Source organism: Priapulus caudatus, unplaced genomic scaffold, assembly GCF_000485595.1.
Source record: "Priapulus caudatus unplaced genomic scaffold, Priapulus_caudatus-5.0.1 Scaffold432, whole genome shotgun sequence".
In the NCBI taxonomy this organism is placed as follows: domain Eukaryota; kingdom Metazoa; phylum Priapulida; class Priapulimorpha; order Priapulimorphida; family Priapulidae; genus Priapulus; species Priapulus caudatus.
This window is the reverse complement of record NW_014577493.1, coordinates 36194-50124: the sequence shown is the minus strand read 5'-3', so window position 1 is coordinate 50124 and position 13931 is coordinate 36194. Positions and strand designations below refer to the sequence as shown.

Here is a 13931-nt window from a genome sequence, read left to right as displayed (position 1 = left end):
AAGTTAGGATCAAGATGCAACTCAACAGACAGACAGCATAATGAACAATTGAAATTCTGTTTCATTATGACACAGTGTAAAGTCTGTCAAGTTTAGTTTATTTGGGGTTTTAGTTGTTTTGCTTTCACATTATATAAGCTATATTATGTAAACCTGATGATCTGACATGCTCCCAGCAGATATTCGTAGTACTATATACAGCAGCTGTGTTATATGAAATGCAACTAACTCTGTAATTATATAAGTTGTGTTTTGTATAATACGCCAGTCACTTACCCCAAGCCCACAATGCAACGGCATTCCACTGTAAATAAATAAAATTGCAAATTAGACATCGTCACTAGTACTAGTTCATTTTCTTGTGGGGCAACATGTAAGGAGTTCTTTGCCTGTATAGTTGACTGTGCTACATTATGGGAATAGAACAAACTATACAACAAAGATTTACTAGGCACCATCCCAAAATAATCAACAACCATTGCAGACCTGATACAACTTTGTCATAGAAACATGAAAGCAACCCTGTTAGACATTGATAACTTCATCACTTAAACACACACACCACCCTTCCTGTAACATACAGCCAGGGAGAATTCCTCAACCTACCCACTGATAGTGATATGCAGTAGGGTACAGACAACTCGAAATGATAATCACTGATAAAAAAATTTTAATACAGTTTAATTTTGCATGTCGTCAATAAAATACCACTTTTTCTTATGAACAATTTGCGCATTCATGGAGGTGGGCCAAACGCTATGCGCATTGGGAATGCGTACGTCACAGGTCAACAGAAATGGCGGTGAATATAATCGCCGCTCGCCACTTCGAATTTTTGTAACAGGTTATATGAGTTTAATACAGAGTATATTGTGATACATAGTAAGTTCCATGATAGCGGAGAAAGGTTCGTGTTTAGAATAAACCCAGTTTGGAAGTTCTAGTCTCTGAAAACGCACCAGCAAACTGCCCCGAGTGATTCACTCAGGGGTTCCTCCACAGAAAACCATAGGGACGCGTTGTCACCCTATCCTGGGTTCGGGTTATATTATTGTATCTACACTTGGTCCACAAAAAATGACTCAGCAAACCAAAATGATCAGGCTTTTTAACACTTATTTATCTACATGGACATCTCACCTATCATTTTGAACACTTTCCACAACTTTACACCATGTATTTAATAGCTTTATTCCTCACAAGTCAGCACTACTGGCTGTACCATTTGAAATATTATGGCGTGCTAACGCGTGACGTCACCGGATATGTAGGCAAAACACATGGCAGCTATGGTGCATGTATATACAACACCGGTGACAGCACGCGTTCGCACGCCACAATATTTCAAATGGTACAGCCAGTAGTGCTGACTTGTGAGGAATAAAACTATTAAAGGCATAAATACATGGTGTAAAGTTGTGGAAAGTGTTCAAAAAGATAGGTGAGATGTCCATGTAGATAAATAAGTGTTAAATAGCCCGATCATTTTGCGTTTTCTGAGCCATTTTTCGTGAAACCAATCAGGACCAAGTGCAGTTGCGAAATCTAGTTGAAAATGTTCTATAGCCCTGCGGCAGTTAATGAACGCGGGCTATAGTAGGCCTACTAGTACTAGAGCTAGACGGTGACCTAGCAATGGTGGCAAAGTACAGTAGGCCTACTGTAGTACAGACTCAGAGTCAGTATGCTGAACACGCGAATATAATTCGCCTGTTAACAGTACATAATATATGTGCCAGATCCATCCGTAATATTACAACCTTTTTCACTTCAAATCGTTTTCTTGGGTCGCCCTTTGATGGAGCGCTTGTCGAGGGAACTTCTTCATCTACTTCCATTGCCGATGCCATCTTCGATTTCCACAACTGAGACAATCCTGCCGACACGCCACTTGTTTTTGACAGTTCATAAAATACGCACCAGAGGGTACCACTTAGCACATGCCCAAAAACATTAAATTTTGTACTTCTCTACATAATAATTTTAAACATGTTTAAAAAGTAAGTGTTCGACCAGTGACAATAATTGGAAAGTCTGCTAGTTGATATGCAGAAACGTATTATTAGTACTATGTTTGCTGTTCTCGGGGCTTTTTTAAGCACCGTATGTGTGTATGTTTGTGATCGGAATATTTATTCACTGAGTGATGATGAGTGATGTCAGTGTCAGTGATGTCATTGTCAGAGCAATCGTTCACATCTTGCATACGATAGTCGATAGCCGGATAGGCACTTGGACCGGTTCGATAAATAAAAATAAATGATGGTAACGTAACCATGCAAATCAATCATGCCATGTTACACAAAAACAGACTTACAGAAAAAAAACAGAATCTGAGAATGCAATTTGTGTTTATTTGCCATAATTTCGTTATAGAATTACAAACGGGCCTAGTGTCTGAGACTGTGATGAGCAATTACTTCAATGAGTAATGACGTGTTCTGAATCTGATTGCCTGACAGTGACACTCGCTCACTACCTTGGTCATCGAGTCGGATACTCCTCTTGCACTGTGTATGTTCGATAGGAATGTAACCCTGGTAAACATGGCCATGACACTAATCTATGGTTCTCTAATAATTAACCAGCTTCATTAGCTACCAACTGACTTGTGTAAAATTGTGGATTTGTTCTTGCAGTTAAGCCCCTGACACACTAGGCGATTTTCACTGGCGACTCAGTCGGGCAACTCGATCGCTGGTGAAAATCGCCTAGTGTGTCCAATCAGATTTTCAAGTCGGGCAACTGAGTCGCCCGAATCAAACATGTTTGATAAAATTGGGCGATTATTTCAGTCGCGCGACTACAATCGGCTAGTGTGACCGGGGCGGCGAATGAGTTGCCCGAATGTAGAATTCATCAGCCAATCAAACGGTGCCATTTTCAATCATGTGACTATCAATCTACGTGGTGCGAGTGTTACTGTTTTAGTGTTGCAGCGGGAGAAAAATCCCCGATGTATCATGCTGATATTCGCCTAGTGTGTCCACTCGGTCGCCCGACTCAGTCGCCCCACTCATTCGCCGGCGACTCAGTCGGGCGTTTCAATCGCTTGAAAAATCTCCTAGTGTTATCGGTTCATGGATATAAGCGCTGACCACAATGCATTTTCGCAAATGTGTGACATATGCAAATGTGCAAATGTGGACAACTCTTATATCCTTGGGTCGTGTTCTCTGTCTCCTCTCTTGAGTAGGTAAAGTAAACGTGTGAAACTTCTGTCGAAATGTTATTTTAACATGTGCGATATTAAAGGGATTCCTTTAAGTTTAGCCTCTAGCTTAGCATAAGTTTAGGGATAAGTCAGGGTTTCTTATACATAAGAAGAACAGTGGCGCACCGTCATTGTCAAATTTAACTTAGCCGTTGTGAAATTGTTCCTGTGTTTACCTGCCGTTGTCAAAATAGTGTCAACCCAAAAATAAATAGATCACCACGTGCTTCTGGCATATTTAGATTGCCTTTACGGTTGCCTTTAGTGCCCTTATGGCACGCCTTTGAATCCATCATTTGCCTTTTTTCCCAAACTGGCCATTACCTCCTCTGTCTAATTGTCCCCCAGAAGAAACCCTGTACCCGTGTGTGATATAATCTTTGTTGTACTAATTGAGTTGTGTCTCTATTTGTAGGTTCGATGATAGGGAGAGTGTGTCAGGAAATATACAGATGAAAAGTTCTGTACAGAAGGCAATTAAAGCAAAGTTATTAGATCAGTACCCTTACATCGAAGCTTACATATCTTCTATTATGCCTAAGAAGGAAACACTTAAAATAGTCAAATGGTAATTAGAATACTGATTATGATATTGTATATAGCAAGCAAAGTACTGTAGCTATTACCATTTTGTCTATGTATATTGAATGAGTGCATCATTAATGCATATGCATTTAAATTAGAATGTACAGCATTTTAGGTGTGAGCTATGATGGAAATCTTTAGAAAGCAATGAAGCGTTAAAGGTTAGCGGTTTCGCAGATGTAAGGTAAGACACATTTAACGTTATAAAGTTTAGTTCTCCGATAATAGGTGCATTAAAACTGTTGCTCTCTTGCAGTCATGATCACATAGAGCTACTTGCAAATCAAAGTGGAGAACTACTCTTCTTTAGACACAGAGAAGGGCGGTATATGCCGACGTTAAGATTAATCCACAAGTGTAAGTTTAGAGGATTTTATTCATAATCAGAGATCATGAACATTATTAAAATTAAGTTCCCATAGCGTCAAGAGCATACAACGGTGAAATGCTGAAACCATGTTGCAGTATTAGTCGAATTAAGAAACTGCCCGTTTTATTTTGTCGTTTCTTTGCGTTATTATTGATCAGCTGTCCTACCTTGTTAATATAAAACACGCTTGTCCCTATATGATGCCCCTACGCTGAGATAATGAGCTGTGCAAATCTGGTATTTTTGCCGAAAACCGACTCGAGATCCTCATTGGCTGCGACCCTATCTCGCTTTGCGATAGCTTCAGGAAACCTCGCGTGTTTCCGTCAATTAATTGACAAATGGGATGAATGAAAACTTGTTTGTAGCGCAAGGAACTTTGGGTAGACCATGTACCATACATCTCCATTTTCTGTTTTCTTTGTTTACATCTGCGACTACAATTTACAACTTTCCTGTATAACGTGTGAAGGCAGTGCAATGGCAGAACATTCAGTTCCACGAGCTATGCCGAAACTTGGACTACCTCGCCAGAATGCTGGACCTAGACAGTTTTGTTGATTTTAGATTCCTTTTCCTTCTACTATCCTTTCTCGCATTCCCAGTCATGGACGCGGCCATTACTCCACGATGACGTCTGTTATTGATTGCCATAATGATGACCCCCACCTCACGCTGGATGTAGTAAACTCTGTAGTAATGACGTAATGAATCGGCGCTACCATGGCGCTACACAGTGGCGACCGGAAGCAACATATTGGCCACAGAACGAGAGAGGGCCGCAGCCAATGGGGATCTCGAGTCTGTTTTCGGCAAAAATACCAGATTTTCACCACTCATTATTTCAGCTTAGGGGCATCGTAGGGACAAGCGGTTTGTTTTATATTAGCAAGGTAGGACAGCTGATCAATAATACCGCAAAGAATTGTCAAAATAAAACGGGCAAAGTTTCTTTCGACTAATACTGCAACATGGTTTCAGCATTTCACCGTTGTACGCTCTCCTTCTTAATACACTCTTGATAGCATGTAGTTCATATTGTATTTTGTGTTAACCAATTTAAAAGTTGATAGAGATATATCCCCCATTGCCTACTTACCTAACCTCCAGAACATGTGAAACGAGGTGGTTTTGCCATCTTATTTCTCTGCAGAGATTCTCTTCACTAAGCTGTATAAGTAATATATACAGGTTGCTGGTGCTCACGTGTGATATCTGTATTAACTGTTGGAATAACCCTGGGTCGATGGCTTTCTCCAGATCCATTCTTGCTACCTCCACTCCAAGTAGACAAGGGTGCGATCCGGTTTATTCTCAGTGGAGCTAACATTATGTGTCCTGGACTCACGTCACCCGGTGCAAAACTTACTTCTGTTCCCAAGGACACACCTGTGGTAAGTTGACGAGACACGTGCAAACTGAGACAAGAATCTTGCTTCCTCATTAGAGTCGCTGTAATTGTGATCCCTGAAATTTCGTGGAGTAGAGAAATATTCTGACCCTACTCTGCTCCATGAAAATCATGTCTGATTGTGGTTGGCCACCGTACTCAGAAATAATTATTTTACCGCGGGAGAAATAATTCAACTGCAGTTAAATCATGATTCTTTTTAGCTAATCAGAGGCCTTGTTCCATGTAATTTAACCGCAATAAATGTAATTTAACCATGGTTAAATTATGTGTATCGAGGCCTCTGATTGGGTGTGTTATAATTTAACCACGGTTAAATTATTTCTACCGCTGTAGAAATAATTATTTCTGAGTACGATGGCCAACCATAGTCTGATAACACTTCAGTAATTGTGATTCGAAAAGACTCAGCTCATAAATCTCATACAAGTGGTTGTCATAGTGAGACTGTATGTGTAACAGGCTAACCTATTGAAATAGTCCACCCACATTAGCCAATGTAACGTTATCTTGGGTTAAAAGTGATCGTTTTTAAAACACCATAGAGAAGATTAAATTTAAGTTGCTAGCATTTATCAGCAGCAATGAGTAATTTCTTCTCACCTACGTGTGACATACTACTCATGCAGGTGTTAATTCTAGTCGCGAGTTCGGAGCGTGACTGTACAACACACGTAAACTCCTGTACCCACTTTCTTCTCATTTCAGGCTATCATGGCAGAAGGGAAGCAACATGCAGTCTGTATAGGATTAACGAAGATGTCTACCGATGAAATGTAAGTTCGTTACTGATAATCGGTCAAACCTTAAACCAATGAATCCTAATCTATGTAACCTATAAATCAGAGGCATTTTATTCACATCATTTGTATAAATACCACGTTATATACACAAGAAGACATGATTGATATTCATTATATTATATAATCATTGATCACACTCCACACTTCGACAGTCGGTTACTAGGCAACGTTTTTACGATTCTAGGCAATCTGTGAATAAGGGAATTGGTGTAGATAATCTTCACTACCTCAACGATGGATTGTGGTACATGAAAGCGATCAAGTAGGCACATCTCCATACGCCTAATTCGGCGCTAGGACGGTGTCAGATAATGCCTGGGTATATATTTTTGTAGTCTCCTACATTTAGTAAAACGTAGAAAGTTGTAATACAGGCAATTGCGTAACATATTTAAAAACTCAATATTTGCTCATTACCTGATGACATTTCTCGTAAGCTGATCAATATTATTTATGTTCGCATTATCTCTACGACTTACTGATCAAGCAATTGTTTTAAATCTAGACTGAAATTTGTAACCAGGAAACTGCTTTAATTTATATGCATCTCATAAAACAAATTGTTATTATGTTGTCTCAACTGTTCCTTGTATCCCTCATTATTACTTCTTCTGGTGGATATATGTATATAGCACAATAGAAATAGTTCCAATGTGTCAAATTAAGTACAAACATATGGCAACCAACTTAAAAGCTTTATTGTGACAAAACATACATCAACAAAACTCAAGACACTTCATTTCATTATAGGTTATTTAGCTAATTAAATGTATTTACAATGTGTTGACTAATTTACGAATAAATACTAAAGATAAAATTAAAAACTTCTTGCCTCACATTCCACATCCTGTGTATTAAAATGTTAAAAAAGAAATACACCTCAAACCGTTCCACGATTATTTTTGAAATATAACGGGATCATACAGTAATGTCACAGGATGTAACATATGACTAGACTAATTCAGTAATTGTAAATTTCAGTTACATTGGTACACATGCTCAATGTATAAGAAAAAAATTATGAAAAATCACTGATGGGTACGAAGTGACAATTATACATGGCACACCTATCGAAATGAAGAGAATGATAATACAAAATGTGTTTTACAAGACATTACACTGAGCGCATTAAATATAAAGAAATCAAACATCTAGTACCGTATGCAAACCAACACGATGTGGTATTTTTTTGCCATGTGCTGCCACGTTGCAACCATTACCATGGACTCGTCTTTACTAATATAGATATGTTCATGCTGGCACACATACAAACACTAGAAGCAGTGTGTGAACGAAATCTTGATCAGGACAGCTTTCTCGCGCATGCATGGTAATAGCAGAATTCGTGTGGCCTAAATTTTGCAACAGTGCATTTACCACACATACCACACACACACACACACCACGACCTATGACCTTCATTAGATTACAGTAACCACACACACACACACACAACACCACGACCTATGACCTTCATTAGATTACAGTAAGAATGGTGACTTGTCTGTACCAAACACACAGTGAAGATTGTTCCACGCCTGATTTGAACAAATCTGCACCAATATTATCAACGCGGGCGAACTAAAAAAAGCTAGACTTAATTATCGTAACGGCCCCACATCAGCGAACGCACAGAATGCTTGGAATGCGTAGCTCGGTGAAAATCGAGAGCTGAAGATTGCACCCACTCTTGCCGACTCCCTCTCTCCTATATGAAGGTGAAGCAGCTCCAGACGTCCGTCTTATTTCTTCTTTGGAGCAGGCCTGTATCAGAAGAACTATACCCTGTTTATTGCAAATCATCGCACCTTAGCACGCCTGCATTAAATTCACATTGTGTGCATGGCAACACGACTTTACTTGCACACGAATCACGTACATAACCAGTTGAGCAGTCCAGTCTGTGACAGTGAGTAATACTGAAACGTCGTGATCAATACATTTCGAATCAGCACGAGAAAATTGGCAGCGAGAATTAAATGGATACGGGAGACAGGGCCCACATATTGCCATAACTAGAACAAAGGGCAATATGCTGAGCTTTGTCTACAATAAGTCATGGTTTTAGTAGGGTAATTGTCTCAAGTACTGGATAAATTATTTTGTGAATAATAGATTACTGAATTAGGTAATGTTTCTATAAAATAATCGTGGTCATTGTGAAAAATATAGGGACCGATTATGAAAATTATGATTATTTGGCCTATGCATTCAAACCCTCTACGAATACCCACTTTTTCTTAGTCTGTGGAGCAGTTGACTGGAACACGCTACTTGCTGACATCAGATTCTCGATGTATTGCCCTAGCACTTGGTTCTCAGACTTCAGCTTGAGATTTTCCTCCTTTACCGAGTCGACACGCTGAGACAGATCTGAAACAAATGTCTTAATTACGATAGAGCCTTGTGTCTCCTTAGCTACACACTCCATCTTAGCTACACTACACACTCCATTCCAGTTACATTACAGACTCCATCTCAGTTATACTACACACTCCATCCCAGTTATACTGCACACCAGTCCACTTACACTACAGACTTCATCAGATAAGACTACAGACTATTAGTTACACTACATCCTTTATATCACTTACACTATACACACTCCATACCAGTTACATTACATATTCTGTATCACTTACAATGTTACACTACATACTTTGTATACTATCAGTTACACTGCAGACTTCGTATCAGTTACACTACAGATCTCAGCAAAATGAGAGAGTCTGCAGTCTGAAGTTCAAAACTAAAGATATTAACAATAATGCCAGGGTTCTGCCCAAGGTGGGCGGTGGTGGGCGGGTGTGCACGGCACTCGCGGTTGCCGCCCGGCACTATATATCTCCGCCCGGCACTAATTTTTTATATAAAAAAGAAAGAAAAATAAGAGTCTGATATATGCACTTTTTATTGCTCAGAATGCAGGAAATTGAGTTTCAGACTATCCAAAATCAAAAATTTTCCGGAGGGGGAGGCATGCCCCCCGACCCCCCTATATTGGCTTCGCGCCTACGGCGCTTGCAGTCGCAACTGGATGCGCCCCGCACTAAAAAATCCTGGACAGAACCCTGAATGCATGTGCTTATTTTGAAGATTCATGCGGTTGCACATCTGCCAAATTTTTATTGGACATTTGCTAAAAAATATGATAATCTAGCGTGGGAATAATGAGGCCGAGCTCTGGAACGAACTAGTTAGTATAGCAGAATTTTCAGGGAGTCACACGGATTCCTGCAAATGTCAAATCAAGGGAGTCCGACAGTAAATCAGGGAGTATTCGACTCCGGACTCGCGTTAACTTTGCACCCTGCTCTAGACAGTTACTGTTACTCAAGTAATAACGGTAAGTATCGTAAAAGTGGGGAAAACACGAGACTAGTTGGAAATTATTTTCGAAATCCTGGCTTCTTCCGAATCTGGGATTATTTCCGAAATCTGGTATAACGGTATACTTTCTACAGAACAAACTTCTTTCTTTCTAAAGTGAACATTAGGAAACAATCCTTAACTTAAAAGAAAAATTCTTGGTTTTGAGCAGATTTAGAAAATAATACGCTCACAAAGCAATTCTTAGAGCTAAACCTACGCGTATTCTACACTGTATTAATCCTGCAGCACGTATTGTGAACAGCTGATTGCGTAAGGTACAAGTAGGCATACAAGTACGACTAGAAATGTGTTCACTGCTTAAACAGGATATTCTCATGGTTTCCGACCTGTCTCAATAAAGCAGGAACCACTGTATATAGCTATTTGTGGCTGCATATATCTATTAATATCATTAAAATATCACGAAGTACATTTGCAACCAGTAACTGCATTGAGTACGTGGCGCCATCTGGCGGTAACCTTTTCCATAAAACTAGTATTATACTCACATAAATCCATGATGTGGTTTCTACATATGGCACAGTTGTCAACAACAATGTCTGCAAAATATGAGAAAAAAATAACATTCTTACACATATCCACACAAAACATATATACGCAATTTTAAGTAACAAAACACAAACGAGTACAAATATTCATACAACTAATTATATGTCCAGCATCTGATGATCTGACATGCTCCCAGCAGATATTCGAAAGTACTATATATATGGCAGCTGTGTTTATATGAAATGCAACTAACTCTGTAATTATACAAGTTGTGTTTTGTAATACGCCAGTCAACTTACCCAAGCCCACAATGCAACGGCATATTCACTGTAAATAAATAAATTGCAAATTAGACATCGTCACTAGTACTAGTTTCATTTTCTTGTGGGGCAACATGCTAAGGAGTTCTTTGCCTGTATAGTTGACTGTTGCTAACATATGGAATAGAACGTGCTATACAACAAAAGATTTACTAGGCACCATCCCAAAATAATCAACAAACATTGCAGACTTGATACAACTTTGTCATAGAAACATGAAAGCAACCTCGTTTGACATTGATAACTTCATCACTAACACACACACCACCCTTCCTGAACATACAGCCAGGGAGAATTCCTCAACCTACCCACTGATAGTGATATGCAGTATGGTACAGACAACTCGAAATGATAATCACTGATAAATTTTTTAATACAGTTTAATTTTGCATGTCGTCAATTAAATACCACTTTTTCTTATGAACAATTTGCGCATTCATGAGGTGGGCCGAACGCTATGCGCATGGGAATGCGTACGTCACAGGTCAACAGAAATGGCGCTGAATATATCTGGCCGCCGCTCGTCACTTCGAATTTTGTAACAGGTTATATTAGTTAATACAGAGTATATTGTGATACATAGTAAGTTCCATGATACGCGGAAGAAGATTCGTGTTTAATGAATAAACCCAGTTTGGAAGTTCTAGTCTCTGAAAACGCACCAGCTAAACCGCCTGGTGATTCACTCAGGTTCCTCCACAGAAAACCATAGGGACGCGTTGTCACCTATTCTGGGTTTGGGTACATTATTGTACTTACACTTGGTCCACAAAAAATGACTCAGCAAACCAAATGATCAGGCTTGTTTAACACTTATCTACATGGACATCTCACCTATCATATTTTGGAACACTTTCCACAAACTTTACACCAGTATTTATGCCTTTAATAGCTTTATTCCTTACAAGTCAGCACTACTGGCTGTACCATTTGAACTATTTGTGCGCGTGCTTAACGCGTGACGTCACCGGATATGTAGGCAAAAACATGGCAGCTATGGTGCATGTATATAACGATACCGTGACGGCACGCGTTCGCACGCCACAGATATTTCAAATGGTACAGCCAGTAGTGCTGACTTTGTGAGGATAAAACTATTAAAGCAGTGTTGAAATAAGGCATGCCCGTACGCCCGAGGCCGACAACTTTGGCGCTGGGCGACCAAATAAAAGTTCCACGCCCGACGGCAGGCAACATTCGCCTCCAAAAATAACTTACTTCGCCGCCTATTTGTGCTTTACTTTCCGTCGGTTTAAAAAACTATAATTATACACAGAGTTCTTAGGCTAGAAACTGACTTGCTTCACTAGCCGTGGATCTGTGCTGATCCCGGCTCGTATTGATTTTTGAATAGACTGGCTACTTAGCGCGTTTGCGGTTCACAGTTTTACTACTTTAAGAAGTAACAGAGAACTAGTCTGCGTAGCACAGTGGCTCGCGGAACACAGTAATTCTGACACCACCCTCCGCTGTATAATTGGCATTTAAACACAATAAGACGCGATCCCATGACTTTTGTTTATTGTATAAACGCGACATATTCTGCACAACAGAGACAAGTCTAGAGTCTACTGCTGGATGAGAAAGCGTTTTATTCTTCCGTACATGTATTTATGCGGTTGGGTTGCGTTGAGAATATGTGTATGACATTAATATCCTCGTGAATTAAGTACAAGCTATTGTTCGAATATATTTTGAAACACGTTGCCCTATACGGGCCGTAAATGTACTCGTCCGTCGCGGATGGCTCTAACACATACTAAAAAGAGTGGGAGTTCTTGCTATTTATGCGTCGCGATACATAAATACTTACGCGTCACAAGTAGGTAAAAAATGCATCGCGAATTGCGATGCAATACGCGGGAAAATTATTCCTGCCTGGGATAATCCTCACAATCCCTCCCTTAGTGAACATATGTAAATTATGACTTGCTGCCCTATGTTCCCACTCAAATTTTGAAAAAAGAATTTTGGTTTGCATATATTTTTACTTGTATTTATTGAATTTAGCATGGTAAATGCTTTCAAATCGTGCTTGTAACACACTTTTCAAAATCAGTACATTACTGCTCAGAGCTCGATAGCCCTCAGAATGCATCTCAGAGAATCTATTTTCAAAATTTCCCCTTTCCGAACACTTTTAATCCAATGTTTGAACACCCCTAGCGAAACTTACGCAAAATTCCTTCCGTTTTGCGTAAGTTTCGCCTAGGGTGTTCAAACATTGATTAAAAGTAAAAGAGTGAAGTTATAGACTTAAAAATGCGTATTTGGTGATAGGTAAGTCCGCTAAGACATTATTCTTCAATATTACGTGCTTGGTCGTGGCGAAAATCGGCCGTATGTTAGTCTAGCCCTGCGTGAATATACAAGATAATACAATACATATAGATACATTAGCCAACTGTATATGGAGCATTAGCACTAGTAATATACTTTATTTCACCTTAAAACATGTTATTCAACCATTATGCAAAAAAATGCAGGGCGCAGCCAATTTCTGCGCAGGGCCGGCTAAATTGAAAAAGTTGCCGGCCTGTTGTCCGGCAAGGTTTTCCACGGAATTCCGAACACTGATTAAAGGCATAAATACATGGGTGTAAAGTGTTCAAAAAGATAGGTGAGATGTCCACGTAGTAAATAAGTGTTAAAAAGCCCGATCATTTTGCGTTTTCTGAGCCATTTCGTGAACCAATCGCGGACCAAGTGCAGTTGCGAAATCTAGTTGAAAATGTTCTATAGCCCTGCGGCAGTTAATTAACGCGGGCTATAGTACTATAGAGTTAGACCACAGGCACTTTGAAGACGTATCAACTGTAAACATACGCCGCCGCCATTCGCGCTTACACCGACACATAAATATATAGCAGGTATGAAACGCGTGCGCCAGAATTCGCTCGTACGCTCGCTTGATTAACACGATTTACAACAGAATACTCACCTTCGACGACTCCATCTTTGCTCCGCTAATTGAACGTCAGTGTTCACGTATGCTTAGTAGAAACAATCATGTTCTCACTTCGCACCAGAGCTGTGTCACGCAAAATCACGACATTAAATCATGAAATTCTCGCCGATCTCTTAGCATTGCCCTTGGCCGTGATCGCGCTAACACATTTAAGTACATGGCGGAAGCGGCGCACTGCACTTGGTAACCACAATGTTGCTTTCCAGCCCCTCCCATGCTGAGCCCCGTCAAAGCCGCCAGTGGCCGCGGCGTTGCTATAGATACGCCACTAGCACTGCGACAACGTTCGTTACCTCGGCACGTTTTTTAAGACAGTTTACAGTCGGAGTGTACAGTCCATATGGGCGATAAGTTCTGATAGTGGAGCCATGGCAGCGA

General features: G+C 40.0%; 2 protein-coding genes across 7 annotated transcripts in view; one reads left to right on the top strand and one right to left on the bottom strand.

Moving 5' to 3' along the window:
• Positions 1 to 1915: 1915 nt before the first annotated feature.
• On the top strand, positions 1916 to 6958 carry LOC106810322 (malignant T-cell-amplified sequence 1-B-like). The gene is made up of 6 exons (XM_014813628.1): positions 1916 to 2000; positions 3630 to 3782; positions 4056 to 4156; positions 5430 to 5563; positions 6289 to 6356; positions 6568 to 6958. The coding sequence occupies exons 1-6, from the start codon at positions 1990 to 1992 to the stop codon at positions 6647 to 6649; spliced, it is 549 nt and encodes a 182-aa protein (XP_014669114.1). The 5' UTR covers positions 1916 to 1989; the 3' UTR covers positions 6650 to 6958.
• Positions 6959 to 7059: 101 nt separating this feature from the next.
• LOC106810323 (short coiled-coil protein homolog) overlaps positions 7060 to 13931 on the bottom strand; it is a 10484-nt gene continuing 3612 nt past the window's right edge. For 3 of the 6 annotated variants that reach the window (XM_014813630.1, XM_014813632.1, XM_014813631.1), the window contains exons 5-6: positions 8618 to 8756; positions 7824 to 8161 (exon numbers count right to left, since the gene is read on the bottom strand). In XM_014813630.1, the coding sequence (XP_014669116.1) occupies positions 8092 to 8161; positions 8618 to 8756 (209 nt within the window). In that variant the 3' untranslated portion in view covers positions 7824 to 8091. Of the gene's footprint in view, positions 7800 to 7823; positions 8162 to 8617; positions 8757 to 13931 lie in introns of those variants that run through there. The other 3 variants (XR_001393999.1, XR_001394000.1, XM_014813633.1) reach the window with 3 other exon arrangements.

Bases quoted from the DNA above. Each gene is read 5' to 3' on its own strand.
- LOC106810322 (XM_014813628.1), top strand. The intron at 3,783-4,055 runs GTAATTAGAATA...GCTCTCTTGCAG, and splicing joins ACACTTAAAATAGTCAAATG to TCATGATCACATAGAGCTAC. The intron at 5,564-6,288 runs GTAAGTTGACGA...TTCTCATTTCAG, and splicing joins TTCCCAAGGACACACCTGTG to GCTATCATGGCAGAAGGGAA.